Genomic DNA, 24284 nt, shown 5'->3' with positions numbered 1-24284 from the left:
CCGTACAGGGTGAACCTGCATTGTGAGCCGTACAGGGTGACCCTGCATTGTGAGCCGTACAGGGTGAACCTACAGTGTGAGCCATACAGGGTGAACCTACAGTGTGAGCCATACAGGGTGATCCTGCATTGTGAGCCGTACAGGGTGAACCTGCATTGTGAGCCGTACAGGGTGACCCTGCATTGTGAGCTGTACAGGGTGACCCTGCATTGTGAGCAGTACAGGTTGAACCTGCAGTATGTGCTGTACATGTGTGTGCCGATCCCGGCTTGTATTTAGTAAATACAAATTCTTACAAAAAAAATATCATCTTGAGTGAATATTGATGTGTGAAATTTGTACAATACATCAATACATTTACAGCACAATAGACTTAGATGTCGGCCATAAATCCCCCCTATAGTTTACTAGGGTGAAGACAAATCTATTTTAATCTGAGGATCACTCCGATTTCAATGTTCAAAGTTCAATAGCAATACAATAAACATGTATCCACAGAAAAACACAAAACCAATACTGACTTATAAACCGCTATGAGATCAAATCCAATGTGAGTGACAGTGCCTATCAATTAACACTGTAAGGTGCTTAAATGCAGTGTGTTACATTTACATTTTAGTCATTTAGCAGACGCTCTTATCCAGAGCGTCTTACAGTTGTGAATGCATACATTTCATACAATTTCATACATTCTTTTTCTGTGCTGGCCCCCCGTGGGAATCGAACCCACAACCCTGGCGTTGCAAACACCATGCTCTACCAACTGAGCTGCAAGGAAGGCTGTGTGTTCTTATGACAGTCACATTGAAATGTATGATGCAATGATATCTTGCAACATATAACCCTACCACACCGTATTACTGGCAGTGCAAATTCAGTGTCCTCCAAGGAAAATAAATCTTTGCATGCAAATCTTCTTATCGATGTCCTGGGTTCGGGTGGCTCGCCATCCTTGGTGGAACTGAATCCATACTCAAAAAAACCTGACCTGTTTTACAAACAGGATCACACAATATACAGCTCTGGAAAAAATGAATAGACTTCTGCAAAATTAGCACTTTCTCTGGTTGTACTATTTATAGGTCTGTGTTTGGGTAAAATTGACATTTTGATTTATTCTATAAACTGATGACAACATTTGTCCCAAATTCCAAATAAATATATTGTCATTTAGAGCTTTTATTTGGTCAAATAACAAAAAAGATGCAGTGTTTTCAGACCTCGAATAATGCAAAGAAAATAAGTTCATATTCCTTTTTAAAGAACACAATACTAATGTTTTAACTTAGGAAGAGTTCAGAAATCAATATTTGGTGGAATAACCATGATTTGCAATCACAGCTTCCATGTGTCTTGGCATGCTCTCCACCAGTCTTTCACGTTGATGTTGGGTGAATTTATGCCACTCCTGGTGCAAAAATTCAAGCAGATCGGCTTTGTTTGATGGCTTGTGACCCATCCATCTTCCTCTTGATCACATTCCAGAGGTTTTCAATGGGGTTCAGGTCTGGAGATTGGGCTGGCCATGACAGAGTCTTGATCTGGTGGTCCTCCATCCACACCTTGGTTGACCTGGTTGTGTGGCATGGAGCATTGTCCTGCTGGAAAAACCAATCCTCAGAGTTGGGGAATATTGTCAGAGCAGATGGAAGCAAGTTTTCTTCCAGGACAACCTTGTCAGTGGCTTGATTCATGTGTCCTTCACAAAGACAAATCTGCCCGATTCCAGCCTTACTGAAGCACACCTAGATCATCACCGATCCAGGATGATCACAAGCCATCAAACAAAGCTGCTTGAATTTTTGCACCAGGAGTGGTATAACGTCACCCAACATCAATGTCAAAGTCTGGTGGAGAGCATGCCAAGACACATGAAAACTGTGACTGAAAATCAGGGTTATTCCACCCAATATTGATTTCTGAACTCTTCATAAGTTAAAACATTAGTATTGTGTTGTTTAAAAATGAATATGAACTTATTTTCTTTGCATTATTCGAGGTCTGACAACACTGCATCTTTTTTGTTATTTTGACCAGTTGTCATTTTCTGCAAATAAATGCTCTAAATGACAATATATTTACTTGGAATTTGGGACAAATGTTGTCAGTTGTCATAATCGTGTTTGTAGGTGACCGGGAAGTCAGGCGCAGGAGAAACCAACTTGGTTAAACTAGAGTATTTTAATAAACAAACTCCAAACTCCAAAACCAAAGTACACAAATAACATGGGTAAAATTAACCCGTCGCACATCGATACAAAAATACACGCGTACATAACTCACAAACAATCACCGACAAGGACATGAGGGGAAACAGAGGGTTAAATACACAACATGTAATTAATGGGATTGGAACCAGGTGTGTAGGATGACAAGACAAAACCAATGGAAAATGAAAAACTGATCAATGATGGCTAGAAGACCGATGACGTCGACGGCCGAGCACCACCCGAACAAGGAGGGGCATCGACTTCGGCAGAAGTCATGACAGTCAGTAGTTTATAGTTTATAGAATAAAACAAAAATGTTCATTTTACCCAAACACATGAAGTCGGAACTCAGCCAAATACATTTAAACTTAGTTTTTCACAACTCCTGACATGTAATCCCTGTAAAAATGAATTGTCTTAGGTCAGTTAGGGTCACCACTTTATTTTAAGAATGTGAAATGTCAGAATAATAGTAGAAAGAATTATTTATTTCAGCTTTTATTTCTTTCATCACATTCACAGTGGGTCAGAAGTTTACATACACTCAATTAGTATTTGGTAGCGTTGCCTTTAAATTGTTTAACTTGGGTCAAACGTTTCAGGTAGCCTTCCACAAGCTTCCCACAATAAGTTGGGTGAATTTCCTCCTGACAGAGCTGGTGTATCTGAATTAGGTTTGTAGGCCTCCTTGCTCGCATACCGCTAAGGAAGGAGACACGTTCTGTCTCTCAGAGATGAACGTACTTTGGTGCGAAAAGTGCAAATCAGTCCCAGAAAAACAGCAAAGCACCTTGTGAAGATGCTGGAGGAAACAGATACAAAAGTATCTATATCCACAGTAAAACGAGTCCTATATCGACATAACCTGAAAGGCCGCTCAGCAAGGAAGGGACTGGTGCACTTCACAAAATAGATGGCATCATGAGGTAGGAAAATTATGTGGATATATTGAAGCAACATCTCAAGACATCAGTCAGCAAGTTAAAGCTTGGTCACAAATGGGTCTTCCAAATGGAAAATGACCCCAAGCATACTTAAAAAAATTGTGGCAAAATGGCTTAAGGACAACAAAGTCAAGGTAGGAAAATGGAAAGTGCTAGTGTTACACCTACACACCATTTCTTATAAAGTAATCTAAAACATATCAGTGTACCAAAATGGATTATGATACTAGCTAATCACATTTTATAAAAGTATGAAAACTAAAATAGTTCTCTGTGCATAATTAGCATGATCTCTAACGTTTGTCATTTCAATTGATCGATAGCTGAGCTAGACTAAACGCTAACAGCTTGTGCGTATCAAATAAAATCACATTTTATTTGTCACATACACATGGTTAGCAGATGTTATGCTTCTAGTTCCGACGGTACGCTTGGTTCAGTATTAACACGCAAAAAAATGCTAGCAATAGCTTAGCTAGCCTAATCGCTAGCAGCTCGTTCTCCATACAAAAACTCACCAAATCCTGGCGTCAATCTTTCCCTCAATCCCTTCACAGCACATTCGTATAGATAAAAGTGAGTGTTAATATCCAGTCCTTTCTTTTTTAGTTCAGCTATATGCACAACTTCTCAATGATTTGAAACTTTGTTTTTATTCCATGGAATGGTGGTAGCTCTTCACGTTCCGTTCTAGCTCTTTTTCAGCACGTTGGTGCAGACTGGTGTATAACGTGAGGTTAGGAGAGGGACTAAGAGAATATTGAGTTTTGATTGGCTCAAAATCAACTGCTCGTCATGCAGCTTCTGACAGCTGTTTTGTAATAGCTGTCAACTTAACCATATCAATAGCAATATAGTATAATATGATTGTTAACTGGAATCTCACTAGCAACGATAAGTATACAACATTAGTTGACCTGTGTTACATAAGCACTTCATAGGAGTTCATAAGCACTTCATAGCAGTCCACTTCACACCAGTCCGCTTCACACCAGTCCACTTCACACCAGTTCACTTCACACCAGTTCACTTCACACCAGTCCACTTCACACCAGTCCACTTCACACCAGTCCACTTCACACCAGTCCACTTCACACCAGTTCACTTCACACCAGTCCACTTCACACCAGTCCACTTCACACCAGTTCACCTCACACCAGTTCACTTCACACCAGTCCACTTCACACCAGTCCACTTCACACCAGTTCACTTCACACCAGTTCACTTCACACCAGTCCACTTCACACCAGTTCACTTCACACCAGTCCACTTCATAGCAGTCCACTTCACATGAGTCCACTTCACACCAGTTCACTTCACACCAGTCCACATCACACCAGTTCACTTCACACCAGTTCACTTCACACCAGTCCACTTCATAGCAGTCCACTTCACACCAGTCCACTTCACACCAGTCCACTTCACACCAGTTCACTTCAGAGCAGTTCATTTCACTTCACACCAGTCCACTTCACACCAGTTCACTTCAGAGCAGTTCATTTCACTTCACAGCAGTCCACTTCACAGCAGTCCACTTCACACCAGTCCACTTCACACCAGTTCACTTCAAAGCGGTCCCCTTCACACCAGTTCACTTCATAGCAGTCCACTTCATACCAGTTCACTTCATAGCAGTCCACTTCACACCAGTTCACCTAAGAGCAGTTCACTTCACACCAGTCCACTTCAGAGCAGTTCATTTCACTTCACAGCAGTCCACTTCACAGCAGTCCACTTCACAGCGGTCCACTTCACAGTGGTCCACTTCAGAGCAGTTCATTTCATTTCACAGCAGTCCATTTCACAGCAGTCCACAACCTACAAATACAGAACACGCATGTGAGATATCAAGTGCTCAGAGTTTCTAGGCTTGAAATACCTCTCAATCGTATTTCCTTTACCTGTCAGTTTTTTTCTATTTCAGTTTTGGATCAGAATACATTATTTTCCACTATAATGGCATGATCTCTCCACAACGACAGTCAGCAGCTTGCAACATGCTTTTCTATCCAACAGGCAGGGCTGTAACAAGCTTCATTGAATGACCAGCCAAACAACAGGTAGGGCTGTAACAAGCATCATTGAATGACCAGCCAAACAACAGGTAGGGCTGTTACAAGCATCATTGAATGACCAGCCAAACAACAGGCAGAGAAGCCATCATAACAGCTGTGTTTGTTACTAAAGAAGATGTGGGGGTGATAATATACTCTCGGTGCTGTGGCACTGACCTCTTACTTTCCCAGTCTCATTTAAGCAAGGCATGCTGGGTAGGCGGTTATGCATCGCTTAATGCCATCGTCTCTTTCCCAGAGTGGCTCTACACATTCTCCGACAAACTTGCAGTTTGACCTCCGTCATGACTGGGCAAATTGGAGATCTGTTCTCCCTTTCTCAGAAAAAAAAGAGAGAGAGATAAAATAGAAAAACAAACTCCTCCAGGCAATATAATATGTATCTTTTAAAGGACGATTAGTCATGATCGTGGGTGTTTGACAAGTTACTAAAGGAAACTCAATCACGACTCTTGTAAGAATATGGAGTTCAGAACTTAGTTGTGTTAAAAGTAAGAAATGTAATAAATATGTGTACAAAATCTATCAAAAATATCCTCTCGTTATGTAGAATTGTATATAGCGAATCATTTTGCATGTACACAGTGGTGCTCTCCTATTGTTTTAAGGTTTGGTGAAAAACAACGAATCCTCCTTGTTCTTGTTTTATGTCACAATTATGATTACAAGGTCCCAATAATTTAAATCCAATAATTTGGCCAAATGATAAACAAGACACCATTATGTTATGGCCATTTCATGACGCATCAAAACACAATGAATAGCATTACTAAATGTAAACATTTCTATCCAATTTCACAAACTTTCCTTTTGTACGGCTGTGAGGACAGCGTTTTGTACGGCTGTGATGACAGCGTTTTGTACGGCTGTGATGACAGTGTTTTGTACGGCAGTGAGGACAGCGTTTTGTACGGCTGTGAGGACATAATTTTGTACGGCTGTGAAGACAGTGTTTTGTATGGCAGTGAGGACAGCGTTTTGTACGGCTGTGAGGACATAATTTTGTACGGCTGTGATGACAGTATTTTGTACAGCTGTGAGGACAGTGTTTTGTACGGCTGTGAGGACAGTGTTTTGTATGGCTGTGAGGACAGTGCTTTGTACGGCAGTGAGGACAGCGTTTTGTACGGCACTGAGGACAGTGTTTTGTACGGCAGTGAAGACAGTGTTTTGTATGGCTGTGAGGACAGCGTTTTGTACGACTGTGATGACAGCATTTTGTACGGCTGTGAGGACAGCATTTTGTACAGCTGTGATGACAGTGTTTTGTACAGCTGTGATGCCATTGTTTTGTACGGCTGTGAGGACAGTGTTTTGTACGGCTGTGAGGACAGTGCTTTGTACGGCAGTGAGGACAGTGTTTTGTACGGCTGTGAGGACGGTGTTTTGTACGTCTGTGAAGACATATTTTTTTACGGCTGTGAGGACAGTGTTTTGTACGGCTGTGAGGACAGTATTTTGTACGGCTGTGAGGGCAGTATTTTGTACGGCTGTGAAGACATATTTTTTTACGGCTGTGAGGACAGTGTTTTGTACGGCTGTGAGGACGGTGTTTTGTACGGCTGTGAGGACAGTGTTTTGTACGGCTGTGAGGACAGCGTTTTGTACGGCTCTGAGGACAGTATTTTGTATGGCTGTGAGGACAGCGTTTTGTACGGCTGTGAGGACAGCGTTTTGTACGGCTCTGAGGACAGTATTTTGTATGGCTGTGAGGACAGCGTTTTGTACGGCTGTGAGGACAGTGTTTTGTACGGCTGTGAGGACAGCGTTTTGTACGGCTGTGAGGACAGCGTTTTGTACGGCTGTGAGGACAGTGTTTTGTACGGCTGTGAGGACGGTGTTTTGTACGGCTGTGAGGACAGTGTTTTGTACGGCTGTGAAGACATATTTTTTTACGGCTGTGAGGACGGTGTTTTTTACGGCTGTGAGGACAGTATTTTGTACGGCTGTGAGGACAGTGTTTTGTACGGCTGTGAGGACAGTATTTTGTATGGCTGTGAGGACGGTGTTTTGTACGGCTGTGAGGACATATTTTTTTACGGCTGTGAGGACAGTATTTTGTACGGCTGTGAGGACAGTATTTTGTACGGCTGTGAGGACGGTGTTTTGTACGGCTGTGAGGACAGTGCTTTTTTACGGCTGTGAGGACGGTGTTTTGTACGGCTGTGAGGACGGTGTTTTGTACGGCTGTGAGGACAGTATTTTGTACGGCTGTGAGGACGGTGTGATGGGATAATTAGACCATTGTTCTCTACATCAACTGAATGACAGCAATAAATAAATAATGTTCCACAACTGTCCAACTCTCTCAAGCCTCATCAAGCAATATCTGTGACCCTCTGTGACCCTCTGTCACCCTCTGGGAGCTCTTGTGTATATGTATATTTTTTTGCAAGACGTTTTATTAGCTATTGTCTGTGTATTTGGCAGTGGAGCTGAGAATTTAGAGCTTTGTCCTCCCTCCTTTCGAGCAGAACACCAAAGGGATAGAATATTCCTGGTCTGGGAAGCCACGCTAAGCCCGAGCTAACCAACCCACTCACTGTTAATTAAGAGCCCGGCACCCTTCCCCTGCCCCAGCATGAGTGCCTGTCTTGTGGGGACTGTTTCAACCAGGCCCCCAGGCTCTGCTGCCTGAGCAGGCCTCAGGGGGGCACTGGCTCTGTGAGTGGGGCAGCGGAGCATAGATTTAATGTGAATAATTTTTTTTTTTTTTTTTTTTACCAAACTAAGCCTTCCCTTCTTATTTCCACCAGCTTCAGGGTCTACTGGTCACACTACTTAAGTGGCAATTAAGAACCAGAGAGATCAAAGTGGCGTCTATTAAAGACGAAACCGCTCCGGAGAGCAAAAGAGCAGATTGGGTGATGTAATAGGAAGCTAGCTGACCACTGCAACCGTACCAAAGGTTAACTTATCAAATAAAACATAGTCTTAAAATGGGTCAAAGACAATCACATTGAGACAACTGTTCTTAGCCCAATTGTTGTTTTTCTGGAAGATATAACTGTGGTAATGTGTTCATAATGATAAGAAGCACACTCCAATTTCAGCTGGGAATCTATTCCTCTACCAGGTTGTGGAAAAAAAACAAAAAACAAGAAGCTTACCGGGAATCAAACCGACTGGGGATTCCAGCTACTCTGAGACACCAGTGGGATTGGTTGTATCTGCACTCATCTCCATCAGCCTGTCAGAAGAACAAAGTAATAGAAACAACTACCACAAAGGCAGAGAAAAACACATTTCATCCTCCCTTATTAACTTCTTTCTTTGGTTTTCTCCCTGGCAGTAATTCAATGCAAATCTATCTGCAGTCATACATTTCAGAAATGAAATGGGCCTTTATGGAATAAAATATGATTTGCCAACAGCTAATGAAAACCCTCCCACTGGGAACAGCACATAATTTCAAGATGGAAATGTGGGTAATTTTTGGTTGAGAACACAATCAAATATCAACATTTAAAGGAGATGTATCGAATTCTTGGATAGTTTTATCTGAGCCGCTGGCTTAATCATTTTCTGTAATTTCTATTTGTTCATATTATTTTGGGTTAAAATGCAGACATGAATCCAACAAATCATTTGTTAACTAGCCGACACGTTAATAGTGTTATTGTAAAAGTAGTATTTAATTGTGTTTGGTTGTCAACACAACCAACTATCAACATTTTGTTTTTTCACCTACTGTACCCATTGACTGTGATGTTGTTTGTTTTTGACCTACTGTACCCATTGACTGTAATGTTGTTTGTTTTTCACCTACTGTACCCATTGACTGTGATGTTGTTTGTTTTTCACCTACTGTACCCATTGACTGTAATGTGATTTGTTTTTGACCTACTGTACCCATTGACTGTAATGTTGTTTGTTTTTCACCTACTGTACCCATTGACTGTAATGTTGTTTGTTTTTCACCTACTGTACCCATTGACTGTAATGTGATTTGTTTTTGACCTACTGTACCTATTGACTGTAATGTGATTTGTTTTTGACCTACTGTACCCATTGACTGTGATGTTGTTTGTTTTTGACCTACTGTACCCATTGACTGTAATGTGATTTGTTTTTGACCTACTGTACCCATTGACTGTAATGTTGTTTGTTTTTCACCTACTGTACCCATTGACTCTAATGTGATTTGTTTTTGACCTACTGTACCCATTGACTGTAATGTGATTTGTTTACATATTTACTTCTTAATGACCACTACAGAGGATCATTTATCGCTGACAATAAAAGATAAATAACAATATATATATTTAATTCCTTGGTAACATTTTGTTTGTATAGATTGTCTATTTTTAGTTGAACCCTGAGTGAACCCTGAAACATTAGCTGTTGATGACTTTGCAAATGCTACTTGGGGAATGACTTCAAAATCAAATCAAATCAAATCGACGCAATCAAAATGTATTTGTCACATGTGCCGAATAAAACACCTTATACCACTCAGGGTTCCTGAGTGGTGCAGCGGTCTAAGGCACTGCATCTCAGTGCTAGAGGTGTCGCTACAGTAACTGGTTTGAATCCAGGCTGTATCACATCCGGCTGTGATTGGGAGTCCCATAGAGCGGCGCGCAATTGGGCCAGCATCGTCCGGGTTTGGCCGGTGTAGGCCGTCATTGTAAATAATATTTTTTTATTAACTGACTTGCCAAGTTCAATAAAAAAATAGATAAATGCTTACTTATGAGCACTTAACCAACAATGAAGAGTTTTTATGAAGTAAGGAAGACAAATATGCTAAATAAACTTAAGGAAAAATAGCAACATAATAAAATAACAATAGCGAGGCTATATACAAGGGGTACGGGTACCGAGTCAATGTGCAGTGGTACAGGTTAGTCCATGTAATTGAGGTCATATGTACATGTAGGTTGGGGTACAGGTTAGTTGAGGTAATATGTACACGTAGGTAGTCGAGGTGATTGAGGTAATATGTAGGTAGGGGTAAAGGGGTAAAGTGACTGTGTGTGTGTTGGTGTGTTGGTGTGTTGGTGTGTGTCTGTGTGTGTTGGTGTGTTGCTGTGTGTGTGTGTCTGTGTGTGTTGGTGTGTCAGTGTAGAACGTGTGACTGTGTGTGTGTGCGTGTGTGTTGGTGTGTGTCTGTGTGTGTTGGTGTGTGTGTGTGTGTGTTGATTTGTGTGTGTGTGTGTGTGTGTGTGTGTGTGTGTGTGTGTGTGTGTGTGTGTGTGTGTGTGTGTGTGTGTGTGTGTGTGTGTGTGTGTGTGTGTGTGTGTGTGTGTCGGTGTGTCAGTGTAGAACGTGTGACTGTGTGTGTGTGTCCGTGTGTGTTGGTGTGTTTCTGTGTGTTGGTGTGTTTCTGTGTGTGTGTGTGTGTGTGTGTGTGTGTGTGTGTGTGTGTGTGTGTGTGTGTGTGTGTGTGTGTGTGTGTGTGTGTGTGTGTGTGTGTGTGTGTGTGTGTGTGTGTCAGTGTAGAACGTGTGACTGTGTTGTTCGAGTCCAGTGAGCCTGTGCAGAAAATAATAATGAATAATAACAAAGCAACATTGAATCTATTTAGTTATTAATCAGAGACCTCTCAATAATCGTTGTCATGACAGCACATTGGTAGTAGTCAGTGATGAATATCAAAGCTAAGCTGGGCTTGGTTGAATCCCTAGATGGAAGAACCAAATGGATAGCTGTAGATAGAGCAACTCTGCAGTAGAAGGTGCTGCCCAGCCTATAGTGTTTTATTTTTATTTTTCTGATAGTAGATATAACCTTGAAGATGTTTTATTAAAATCCTTATTAAGAGTCTATTGACGCACCTTTGCACCAATTTAAGAGAAATAATGAAGAAGAAAAAATCCCTCTCCTGTTGGTGCCAGCAGCGATCGAACATCTCATTGTGGCCCGATTCTTTACCAAATTGAAAAAAAAACTCAGTTTTGTTGGCGCATTTTGTTCAGTAATCCACTGGCTCAAAGGCGGTCACAACATGCAGACGAATACATCCTAATAGTACCTGTAAAGTTCATCGAAACATGTCAAGCGATGTTTATAATTAATCCTCAGGTTGTCTATTGTCTAAATAATTGATAATACTTCAACCAGACAATAGCGTCTTCAATAGAAAGGAAAAACAATGAACGGCGGTCACGCGCGCAAAACAGCTCTGGTTCATTCTGCATGCCACAATGGTCTCATTCTTCCTTGTTTTTCAGAATACAAGCCTGAAACAATGTCTAAAGACTGTTGGCATCTAGTGGAAGCCATAGGAACTTCAATCTGGGTCTTAACCCAACAGATACTGTATAAGCATTCAATAGAAAAGTACCCACATCAAAAATATCCCACTTCCTGGATGGATTTTCCTCAGGTTTTCGCCTGCCATATCAGTTCTGTTATACTCACAGACATTATTTTAACACTTTTGGAAACTTTAGAGTGTTTTCTATCCAATACTCCCATGCATATACATATCCTAGCTTCCGGGCCTGAGTAACAGGCCGTTTACATTGGGCACCTCATTCATCCAAAATTCAAAATACTGCCCCCTACCCAAGAGAGGTTAAACTATAATATTTAAAACGGAAAGAAGTATGTTCAATAGGAAAGCGATACTAGCAGGTGTGCGTCCTCTTCATTAATTTTCATTTCTCTTCAGTTTACTTTGGGCAGGTCAGTCAGGCGGAAATTGAGAAAAAAGGATCCTAGCCTGAACGAGGATTTCCGTGACATGCTCAGACACCAGGTGGTTATATATATCGACGACATCCTGGTCTACTCAGCTACCTTGGATAATCACATCGCTCACGTCTGAGTAGTCCTGGAGCGCCTCCTGGCCAACCACCTGTATGTCAAGGTCGGAGAAGTGCCAATTCCACCAGGGGGCTGTCTCCTTTCTGGGATATCAGATCAGCCCGCAAGGAGTGATGATGGATGGTAAGAAGGTAGATGCTGTCAGGTCATGGCCAGTCCCAACCACTATAAAAGGGTTACAATGGTTTTTGGGGTTTGCCAACTTCTACCGCTGTTTCATCAAGAACTTTAGCTTTATCACCTCTCCTCTCACCTCTCTCCTTCCGTAAGTTGGGGTGGAGTCCTGCAGCTGACAAAGCCTTCCGCCTACTGAAAGGATGTTTCACCTCTACCCCATTGTTCAAAAACCCAGACCCTACGCTGCCCTTTGTGCTGGATGTGAATGCTTCAGAAGTGGGCGTGGGGGCTGTCCTATCCCAACGACAAGGTTATGCACAGAAATTGTATCCATGTGCATATTACTCAAAGAAACTGTCTCCCACAGAGAGGAACTATGACGTCGGAAATCGGGAGTTCCTGGCGGTGAAGTTTGCACTAGAGGAGTGGAGACGCTGGCTGTAGGGCGCCAAGGACCCATTCATCATCCTCACTGACCATCGGAACCTGGAGTACATATGGACTGCAAGGTGGCTAAACCCACGCCAATCAAGGTGGGCACTTTTTTTTTACTCGATTTGACTTCACTCTGACATATCGCCCAGGTTCAAAGAACACTAAGCCAATGCCCTGTCACGTCTCTATGCGACTCGGGAGAGGTTACTGCCCTGAGTGCACCCATAATTTCACCCTCTCGAGTCATAGCACCCATGGTCTGGGACGTAGATGTGGATATTCGCCAGGCCCTGAAGAGGGAACCGGCTCCGGACCTGAGCGTACAAAGCTGTCGTCGCTGGACATCCAGGTATCACCGGCACTATTCAATCTATCTCCAAAAAGTACTGGTAGCCAAGTTTGGCAAAGGACGTCACTCGCCACATCTATTCCTGTTCCGTGTGTGCATGCTTCATCAGGGAATCTCCTTCCTTTTCCTGTGCCTCAGCTTCCCTGGTCTCATCTTTCCATTGATTTTGTCACTGATCTCCCCTCCTTTGATGGTTTCAACACCATAACGGCGGTTGTGGACAGATCCTCTAAATCATGTTGTTTTATCCCTCTCTTTGGTCTCTCTGCCTTTCTCCAGGTCACTGAGGCACTGTTCCAGCAGGACTTCCGGCACTATGGCCTTCTGGATTACATCGTCTCCGACCGTAGTCCCCAATTCACGTCACGAGTATGGAAAGCCTTCATGGAGAAACTGGGGGTACACGGTCAACCTCAGTTCTGGGGTACTGGCCTCAGTCTAACAGGCAGGTGGAGAGGATGAACCAGGAGCTGGGGAGTCTCTGCCAGGACCGGTAGGGGGAGTGGGCCCAATTCCTTCCCTGGGCAGAGTATGCTAAGAATTAATTGTGTCACTCCTCCACCGGGCTGACTCCCTTCCAGTGTGCTCTGTGTTATCAGCCAGCCCTGGCGCCGTGGACCCCAAGCCAGATCGAAGCCCCTGCAGTGGATGATTGGTTCAGGAGTGAAGAAGAGGTTTGGAACAACGCCCACGTGAGGCTCCAGTGCACCGTCCGCCGTCAGAAGGAGCAGGCGGATCGCCACCGCAGTGAGACTCCCGTGTTCAATACTGGTGATTGCATCTGGCTCTCAAACAAGAACCTCCCACTCCGCCTGTCCTGTAAGAAGTTGAGGTCCCGGTTTGTGGGGCCGTTTAAGGTCCTCCGGAGGGTCAATGAGCTAACCTACAGCTCCCCACTAATTACCGGATCTCACCTTCTTTCATGTTTCCCTCCTCAGGCCGGTGGTTCCTGGCTGAAGCCGTCCACCACGACACCCCTCTGCATCTCCTGGATATCAAGGGAAGTCCCGCCTATGCCGTCAGAATCCTCCTGGAATCCCGACATCGTGCGGGTTGGCTCCAGTACCTGGTGGGATGGAAGTGGTATGGTCCAGAAGAGAGGTGTTGGGTTCCGGTGGACGACATTCTAGATCCCATCATCCAAGAATTCCACCTTCGCCGTCCAGACCGGCCCACTCCTTGCCCTCAGGACTGACCGCCTGGCCGGCGTAGTTTGGGCCCAGTGAGCTCTCAATATAAACAGATGGGTGCTTATTAGTTGGGTGTTGTGCTACGGTTGAAACACCGATACTCGGGCCTGCTGGTCTTTAGTGAAGAGGTTGTCGGATTTGTACTTCTTCTTCTACTCTCAAGGGAAACAAGATAGAGTTACGGTTAGATAGGATACATAGACTTAGGTTTTTATTTATTCATTTTATGCTTTTATTTGTTTATTGAATATTCGAAACATATAATATACCTACAGTGAAGCCGCCCAATAACTACATCATACCAGTCATCCAACAGATTCCCATGCAGAGCGACACACAGAAGCATCCAGGGTCAATGCCCTGCTCAAGGGCATGTTGACCGATCTACCACCAGGCCAAAAAACCCTCCAAGATCCCCCCCACAGAACCCCCCAATGCACCAACAACCAAGAGAATGAACTAAAGAGAAAAAAGGAAAAGACAGAAGAAAACAGCAAACAACAATGCAAAAAAATGTAAATAATAATAATAATAATAATAATACATTTAAAACAAAGGACATCTAGGACAACTGAAATCATAACAGCAATGCCAACTGCACTATCCCATGTATGTTTGTGTTTATTTGAATGAGAGTGTGTGTATATGCATGTGTGCAAACACCTGCACGAGTTAGGGTTACATAGTGTTAAATATAATTATTTTGGGATAGTGTTACATAGAGTTAGATATAATTATTTGGGGTTAGGGTAAGATAGGGTTACATAGATTTAGATAGAGTTATTTTGGGTTTGGGTTACATAGAGTTAGATAGAGTTATTTTGGGTTAGGGTTAGATAGGGTTACATAGAGTTAGATAGAGTTGTTTTGGGTTAGGGTTAGACAGGTGTGTAATAATATCTGCCTTGGCACATGTGGTCATGTTTACTTGGCGTGTAGAAATGCAGTCGGAAACACAGACCTGTCTGTGTTTGAGTGTGTGGTGCATGTGTGTGTGTGTGTGTGTGTGTGTGTGTGTGTGTGTGTGTGTGTGTGTGTGTGTGTGTGTGTGTGTGTGTGTGTGTGTGTGTGTGTGTGTGTGTGTGTGTGTGTGTGTGTGGTACATGTGTGCCCTGCCAGTGTTTCATGTCTGAGTGCTATTCCTAGTGTTATTCCTAAAGTTATTGCTAGTGCTATTCCTAGTGCTATTCCTAGTGTTATTCCTAGTGCTATTCCTAGTGCTATCCCTAGTGCTATTCCAGGTGCTAGTCCTAGTGCTAGTCCTAGTGTTATTCCTAGTGCTCTTCCTAGTGTTATTCCTAGTGCTATTCCTAGTGCTATTCCTAGTGCTATTCCTAGTGCTATTCCTAGTGTTATTCCTAGTGTTATTCCTAGTGCTATTCCTAGTGTTATTCCTAGTGCTATTCCTAGTGTTATTCCTAGTGTTATTCCTAGTGCTATTCCTAGTGTTATTCCTAGTACTATTCCTAGTGCTATTCCAGGTGTTATTCCTAGTGCTATTCTTAGTGTTATTCCTAGTGTTATTCCTAGTGTTATTCCTAGTGCTATTCCTAGTGTTATTCCTAGTGCTATTCCTAGTGCTATTCCTAGTGTTATTCCTAGTGTCATTCCTAGTGCTATTCCTGCTGCTATTCCTAGTGCTATTCCTAGTGTTATTCCTAGTTATATTCCTAGTGTTATTCCTAGTGTTATTCCTAGTGTTATTCCTAATGTTATTCCTAGTTCTATTCCTAGTGTTATTCCTAGTGTTATTCCTAGTGCTATTCCTAGTGCTATTCCTAGTGCTATTCCTAGTGTTATTCCTAGTGCTATTCCTAGTGTTATTCCTAGTTCTATTCCTAGTTTTATTCCTAGTGCTATTCCTAGTGCTATTCCTACTGCTATTCCTACTGCTATTCCTAGTGCTATTCCTAGTGTTATTCCTAGTTCTATTCCTAGTGTTATTCCTAGTGTTATTCCTAGTGCTATTCCTAGTGTTATTCCTACTGCTATTCCTAGTGTTATTCCTAGTGCTATTCCTAGTGTTATTCCTAGTGTTATTCCTAGTGCTATTCCTAGTGTTATTCCTAGTGCTATTCCTAGTGTTATTCCTAGTGCTATTCCTAGTGCTATTCCTAGTGTTATTCCTAGTGCTATTCCTAGTGTTATTCCTAGTTCTATTCCTACTGTTATTCCTAGTGCTATTCCTAGTGTTATTCCTAGTGTTATTCCTAGTGCTATTCCTAGTGTTATTCCTAGTTCTATTCCTAGTGTTATTCCTAGTGCTATTCCTAGTGCTATTCCTAGTGTTATTCCTAGTGCTATTCCTAGTGTTATTCCTAGTGCTATTCCTAGTGTTATTCCTAGTGCTATTCCTAGTGTTATTCCTAGTGCTATTCCTAGTGTTATTCCTAGTGCTATTCCTAGTGTTATTCCTAGTGCTATTCCTAGTGTTATTCCTAGTGCTATTCCTAGTGTTATTCCTAGTGCTATTCCTAGTGTTATTCCTAGTGCTATTCCTAGTGTTATTCCTAGTGCTATTCCTAGTGCTATTCCTAGTGCTATTCCTAGTGTTATTCCTAGTGCTATTCCTAGTGTTATTCCTAGTGCTATTCCTAGTGTTATTCCTAGTGCTATTCCTAGTGTTATTCCTAGTGCTATTCCTAGTGTTATTCCTAGTTCTATTCCTACTGTTATTCCTAGTGCTATTCCTAGTGCTATTCCTAGTGTTATTCCTAGTGCTATTCCTAGTGTTATTCCTAGTGCTATTCCTAGTGTTATTCCTAGTGCTATTCCTAGTGTTATTCCTAGTGCTATTCCTAGTGTTATTCCTAGTGTTATTCCTAGTGCTATTCCTAGTGTTATTCCTAGTGCTATTCCTAGTGTTATTCCTAGTGCTATTCCTAGTGTTATTCCTAGTGCTATTCCTAGTGTTATTCCTAGTGCTATTCATAGTGTTATTCCTAGTTCTATTCCTAGTGCTATTCCTAGTGTTATTCCTAGTGCTATTCCTAGTGTTATTCCTAGTGTTATTCCTAGTGTTATTCCTAGTTCTATTCCTAGTGTTATTCCTAGTGCTATTCCTAGTGCTATTCCTACTGCTATTCCTAGTGCTAAGACCACCTGTCCTAACCCCCAACAGAAATGGTGTTATTCCTAGTGCTATTCCTAGTGCTATTCCTAGTGTTATTCCTAGTGCTATTCCTAGTGTTATTCCTACTTCTATTCCTACTGTTATTCCTAGTGCTATTCCTAGTGTTATTCCTAGTGTTATTCCTAGTGCTATTCCTAGTGTTATTCCTAGTGCTATTCCTAGTGCTATTCCTAGTGCTATTCCTAGTGCTATTCCTAGTGTTATTCCTAGTTCTATTCCTAGTGTTATTCCTAGTGCTATTCCTAGTGCTATTCCTAGTGCTATTCCTAGTGTTATTCCTAGTGCTATTCATAGTGTTATTCCTATTTCTATTTCTAGTGCTATTCCTAGTGTTATTCCTAGTGCTATTCCTAGTGTTATTCCTAGTGTTATTCCTAGTGTTATTCCTAGTTCTATTCCTAGTGTTATTCCTAGTGCTATTCCTAGTGCTATTCCTACTGCTATTCCTAGTGCTAAGGCCACCTGTCCTAACCCCCAACAGAAATGGTGTTTAACGCTTTGTTTGGGAACTTGGAGGACGTGTGTTGTGTCCATCCATTGTGAAGAGGAGTGTCATTTCCCCTGAGTCTGTTGAGAGCAACAGCCCATGACAACAATCGTAACTGTCTAGTTAGGGTCCTAAACAGACACATTTTTCAGCATTTATTTGGCCGCTGTGTCCCTTATATTCCAAAACTGTCTGGGGCCTCGGCAGTGACGGTAAGAGACCATGTGTTGATATATGTGTCTAATGTGCAGCAGATGCACCCTGGGAAAATGTGTGTGCTGTGTGTGTGTGAGAGAGAAAGAGAGACAGAGAGAGAGAGCAAGAGAGAGGGAGAGAGAACGAAATAGATAGGGAGAGAGTGTGTCACGTGTGTGTTTGTGTGTGTGTGCATGACTGCTTGTGTGTGTGCGTATGTACGTGTGTGTGTGAGTGTGTGCGTATGTGTGTGTGTGTGTGTGTGCGTGGAGGGAATGAAGAGAGACTTTTGGCATGTCTCGTCTGTCTGGCTGTTGAAGGGTATGTCTTTCTGTAGGTGGCATGTCTCATCTGTCTGGGGAAGGGTCTGTCTTTCTGTGGGGTGGCATGTCTCATCTGTCTGGGGAATGGTCTGTCTTTCTGTAGGTGGCATGTCTCATCTGTCTGGGGAAGGGTCTGTCTTTCTGTGGGGTGGCATGTCTCATCTGTCTGGGGAAGGGTCTGTCTTTCTGTGGGGTGGCATGTCTCATCTGTCTGGGGAAGGGTCTGTCTTTCTGTGGGGTGGCATGTCTCATCTGTCTGGGGAAGGGTCTGTCTTTCTGTGGGGTGGCATGTCTCATCTGTCTGGGGAAGGGTCTGTCTTTCTGTGGGGTGGCATGTCTCATCTGTCTGGGGAAGGGTCTGTCTTTCTGTGGGGTGGCATGTCTCATCTGTCTGGGGAAGGGTCTGTCTTTCTGTGGGGTGGCATGTCTCATCTGTCTGGGGAAGGGTCTGTCTTTCTGTGGGGTGGCATGTCTCATCTGTCTGGGGAAGGGTCTGTCTTTCTGTAGGTGGCATGTCTCATCTGTCTGGGGAATGGTCTGTCTTTCTGTGGGTGGCATGTCTCATCTGTCTGGGGAAGGGTCTGTCTTTCTGTAGGTGGCATGTCTCATCTGTCTGGCTGTTGAAGGGTCTGTCTTTCTGTAGGTGGCATGTCTCATCTGTCTGGGGAAGGGTCTGTCTTTCTGTAGGTGGAATACTATTTCTCCGGAATGGAATGATTTTGTTTCTGGAAAAAATGATGAGCCGAAGCTGTGGCACATCTTCCCATGGAAAAGAAATAGCACACGTTCTCTCCCATTTACTCCAATCATCACACTACTGGGAAAAGTGGAGATGCGAGAAAATAGGATTTCGGATTTCTGACCATGCTTATAATGTGGCTTGCTTTGAAAGGCCTTGAATTCTAGAGGTTAGACATTTCCACCATTCATGGGAGACAGTGCCAAGATTCTGATTTGTTAAGCACGGGGGGGGGACTTGATTTCCTGGACAGGTCAATCTCTCAACCCCTGGACTGCTTTATTGATTGGAATTTAACTGTGGCTCCGGGCGGTTAACATAAATTAGCACCCGTCGACGTGTGAAACCAATCCGATGTTTGGTGGGACTTCGCACGTCTTAAGTAACGACAAGTCTTCGGTCTTCCATCTCTAGTCGTAACACCGGACACCGATCTGTTAAACATTCAAGTGCTGAAGATTCCTGGGTGTAATAGTGCTACGTCAATGTAACCATTGTCTGGCCTAAGTCTGGATTCTCTGGACTGTTGACATTAGCTCAAATTTTGCTATAAAAGTGGCGTTACACTTAAGTGTCCGAAAAATGGGATTAGCCTTCCATTCAGGTTAAGGAAAGAAATGTAATCTCCCACCGCTTTTTGGCATCATTAAAAATTAAACTTGAGCCGGAGAAATCCGATAAGCACAACAGTCCTATTAATTGCAGTATCAATGGAGTGTGAATAGCCAGTGTTTACGTCGACACCGAGCTGCCTGAGCTGAGTCCTTTGAACTGAATCCCAATCCGCCCAGTGACCGTCGGAGAAGGATGCTCAATCGCGGTTGGTCGCCGTACCACATCCACGTACGCTGCTGGATGTCTGACGCTTGTGGTGTTGCTGAACTACTGACGCTTAAAATAAAAACTAATAAAGACCTTGGAGGTTGAGTGATGGCTGGGGTTGAGCCTCAGGACGTCCCCATGTGGTCCCAAGGGTGGGGGTAGAGAGCATGAGGATTGGGGGGTTGGAGAAGAGGAGCGAGGGAGTTATGGAGGGCAGGGATCCACACCACATAGGCATCGGGGGGGCCATTCGTCATCCTGACAGGCCTGTGGCGTCAAGTGCCAGCGAGTGTGACATTCCTGGGTGAGCGGGGCCACCAGCACCAGAGCCTGCCCTACGCACACACTCCCAGAGCCTGGGACCCCGGGGGCCACACATCTGGAGGGGAACCCGATCCCTTTCTACAGCCTGGGCGGGCCAGGTGGGGGCCACAAGAGGTGGTGGGGGGAAGGGGAGGGTCCTTTCACTTAAGCTGATTCCTCCATGCAACACTGTTGGCACTAAAACATGTGAGGTCAAGATCAGAAACCATCAGAATGTACAGTTGGCAGGTTGCAGGGGGTCCGTGGGCCTGCGTCAGGGTGGAAAGGGTAAGTCCAGACCTATTTGTATCACTACATGTGTGTGTGTGGGGGGGCGGTGTCATCGAGGGTGGTGAGGAATCGCTGACCCAGGGTTTTGGAAGATCACGCACAGTGAACATTAGCCTATGTTTTCTTCACTGTTGGTACATGGGAAAATGCTTTGGGTTTTCATTGGGGGTTGAAATGGGGAAGTGGGGGTGGGTTACTGGTCCAGGGGGCTGCAGAGACCAACACCCTCATCTCAGCCAACCACAACTGACCATATCTCCCTCATTTATCCTTGTCAAGGGGAATCTTCTTCCATGCGTGTGTGCTTATTTGGCCTTTCTTCGTAATGAATATTCCACATGTGCCACATCAAGACAGGCACTTTACTATTCTGCCTCAGTATCATCCTGGTCCCGAGAAGAGAGCTGTAAGCATAGCAGTCTCATCCTGGTCCCGAGAAGAGAGCTGTAGGCATAGCAGTCTCATCCTGGTCCTGAGAAGAGAGCTGTAGGCATAGCAGTCTCATCCTGGTCCTGAGAAGAGAGCTACTGACAGAGCAGTCTCATCGTGGTTCTGAGAAGAGAGCTGCAGAGAGAGCAGTCTCATCCTGGTCCTGAGAAGAGAGCTACTGACAGAGCAGTCTCATCCTGGTTCTGAGAAGAGAGCTGCAGAGAGAGCAGTCTCATCCTGGTCCTGAGAAGAGAGCTGCAGAGAGAGCAGTCTCATCCTGGTCCTGAGAAGAGAGCTGCAGAGAAAGCAGTCTCATCCTGGTCCTGAGAAGAGAGCTGCAGAGAGAGCAGTCTCATCCTGGTCCTGAGAAGAGAGCTGCAGAGAAAGCAGTCTCATCCTGGTCCTGAGAAGAGAGCTGCAGAGAGAGCAGCATGCACATGCCATCAGAGAAGAAGAGACGCATTTTGTTCTCGCCTCCCCTTTCTGTCAGGAGATTATGTGAGCCAGGACTTTTAATCTTTCTGAGACAATGGCCACACTTCACAGGGCTCTTCTTTTGTCTTCCTTCACAATCCTGTTCCTATTACTTTTGCAGGTTTTAGACAAATGTCCCTCGGGTTGCACAAAAACGTTGGATTTTCAACTAACAAAGGCCCCATTTTCCAAGGGGGTTCGTTTTCCAGCATAAAGGTGACTTTAAACGCTTGCAATAAGTGTTGTCAAAATGAGGGTTGTCTCTATAAAAGGCTGCCATTCCAACAACAAAAAAAAGGAAAATAATATGTTTGTCAATATTCCTCAGTAAATGGATTCTTGATCAATGTCACAGTAGGAATCCTTTCGCTGGCCGACCCATTCCACGAGGTGATAATAGAACGAGTTAATCGTTAGCCAGACAGAGCAACAACAAAAAAAGCGATTCCTCCACTTCCCGTCACACAATGACAAGCACGAATATCAACTGACACAGTGTTATCTGTTATTTCACACGACATTTTGGCAGTGTCTCAGAAAATAGCCTTTGTTTGTTTCTGTATTCTCCCACTCTCTCTTTTATGCATCGATGGCTTCAGGACGATGGCACGGATCTTTAATAGATTTGTCTCCCTGGGCACAATGAGGGAGGATCGTTGTTAATATTATAACGTATCGATCCGCTCCACTCCCTTTTCCATTACTCATCCGAGGTCCCCACTCTTGGGTCTCTTGGCGCCTGTCTCCAATGTCCCCTCTCTTTATTTTTTGCTATTTTTGGGGGGTATTTTATTAGGATCGCCAGCAGCTGTTGTGATAGAAGCAGCTACACTTCCTGGGGTCCACACACATCTGTTCACGTGATAGGACCCTATATTCTCCTGCCCAACTCCCAGCAGAGGCCCCTGTTCGGGTACTATAGAAATGCATACTCCCTTCCTGGTTTCCTTGAGGTAAACTAATCCAACCAACTTCATATATTTGATCACAAGGAAGGTATACAGAAAGAAGGGCTTTCTGAAGTTTTCGACCAGGGCCAGAGTCTCACAGTGAAGAAAATATGCATTTGTTTTCTGAGGGGCCAGCTGTAAGGGATAGGGGTAGTGGTAGGGTTAAGCTTAGGGTTGGGGTAGGGTTAGGTTTATGGTTAGGGTAGAGTTTAGGGTAGGGTTAGGGGTAGGGGTAGGGGTAGGGTAGGGTAGGGTAGGGATAGGATAGGGTAGGGATAGGGATAGGATAGGGTAGAGTAGGGGTAGGGGTAGGGGTAGCCTAGGGTTAGGGTTAGGGTTAGGGTAGGGTAATGGGTAGGGTAATGGGTAGGGTTAGGGATAGGGGTTGTGGTAGGGGTAGGGTTAAGCTTAGGGTTAGGGTAGGGTTAGGTTTATGGTTAGGGTAGAGTATTTGGTAGGGTTAGGGTAGGGTTAGGGGTAGGGGTGGGGTAGGGTAGGGATAGGGTAGGGCTGGGTAGGGTTAAGGTAGAGTAGGGGTAGCCTAGGGTTGGGGTTAGGGTAGGGTATGGGTAGGGTAATGGGTAGGGTATGGGTTAGGGGTAGGGTAGGGTGGGGTAGGGGTAGGGTAGGGGTAAGGGGTAAGGGGTAGGGTAATGGGTAGGGTTAGGGTTAGGGGTAGGGGGAGGGTAGGGATAGGGTAGGGTAGGGATAGGGTTAGGGGTAGGGGTTGGGTTTAGGGTATGGGTAGGGTTAGGGTAGGGTTAGGGTAGGGTTAGGGTTAGGGTTAGGATAGGGTTAGGGATAGGGTTAGTGGTATGGGTAGTGGTAGGGTAGGGTTGGGATAGGGTTAGGATAGGGTTAGTGGTAGGATTAGGATAGGGTTAGGGATAGGGTTAGTGGTAGGGTAGGGTTAGTGGTAGGGTTAGGATAGGGTTAGGGATAGGGTTAGTGGTAGGGGTAGGCTAGGGTTAGGGATAGGGTTAGTGGTAGGCTAGGGTTAGGGATAGGGTTAGTGGTAGGCTAGGGTTAGGGATAGGGTTAGTGGTAGGGTAGGGTTAGTGGTAGGGTTAGGGGTAAGGTTAAGGTTAAATTAGATGAATTTCCATGGTAATGGAATCTTGGATCTTGGATCTGAATGACTTGTTGGGATTGTTGACCTTGTTTAGAGGTGTGTGTGTGTGTGTTTGTGTGTGTGTGAGTGTGTGAGTGAGTGTGAGTGTGTTTCTGTGCACGTGTATGTGTGTGTGTGTGTGTGTGTGTGTGCGTGTGTGCGTGCGTGCATGTGTGTGTGTGTGTGTAACTTTGGGTCATTAATTTATGAATGAAGAGGTGTATGTGTCTGTTTGTGTGTGACACAGAGCATGACTGCCTTTCAACTGACTGAGATCAGCCTGCATTCAGGAACACACACACACACACACAGACACACACAGACACAGACACACACACACACACACACACACACACACACACACACACACACACACACACACACACACACACACACACACACACACACACACACACACACACACACACACACACACACACACACACACACACACACACACACACCCCTTCGAAACAAATATATTCTATTCCATCTTATCTTACGAGGAGGCCCCCAAATACACCAGCTAGCGATTGGATCCATCAGATGGGTGTATCCAATCGCCATGGTCGCTCTTGTCCGCGACTATTTGATGTCTGAAGATGGATGACGAGTTCATGGCTGGTTCACTGAAGATACCTCTACCACCCATCTGCTGTTTAACGGGTGAAACGGGCGATGGTTGTCGGGGGCAACTCCAGAGAATGATAGTATAGAAAATTTGAATTAAAGTCTGTTATATAAATATCAAATTTCCAGGATGGCCATGTAAACTTATGTACCCCGTAAGGCCCTGCTTCCAATCATGTTCTTTTGCAGACGTGTTTTAATTTACTTTTCCATTTAAAATGTCAATGTTTTTACTTAAAGTTATCTATTTTCTCATGTTTCCAGAGTTCATGTCTAATATGGTGATACAGTAATACTTGTTGT

At 44.0% G+C, this 24284-nt stretch overlaps 1 protein-coding gene across 1 annotated transcript; it reads right to left on the bottom strand.

Annotated features, from left to right (window-relative positions):
• Positions 1 to 4076: 4076 nt before the first annotated feature.
• LOC106574203 (keratin-associated protein 4-2-like) lies at positions 4077 to 4604 on the bottom strand. Its single transcript, XM_014149870.1, has one exon. It carries the CDS (start codon positions 4602 to 4604, stop codon positions 4077 to 4079), a length of 528 nt encoding a protein of 175 aa, XP_014005345.1.
• Between the last annotated feature and the right edge of the window lie 19680 nt (positions 4605 to 24284).

This window comes from Salmo salar, chromosome ssa16 (assembly GCF_905237065.1).
Source record: "Salmo salar chromosome ssa16, Ssal_v3.1, whole genome shotgun sequence".
Classification (NCBI taxonomy): domain Eukaryota; kingdom Metazoa; phylum Chordata; class Actinopteri; order Salmoniformes; family Salmonidae; genus Salmo; species Salmo salar.
The sequence above is the reverse complement of the archived record's forward strand: the minus strand, read 5'-3'. Positions and strand labels throughout refer to the sequence as shown.

Coding starts and splice junctions, on each gene's coding strand:
- LOC106574203 (XM_014149870.1), bottom strand. CDS start 4,604: ATGAACTGCTCTGAAGTGAACTGGTGTGAAGTGGACTGGTGTGAAGTG.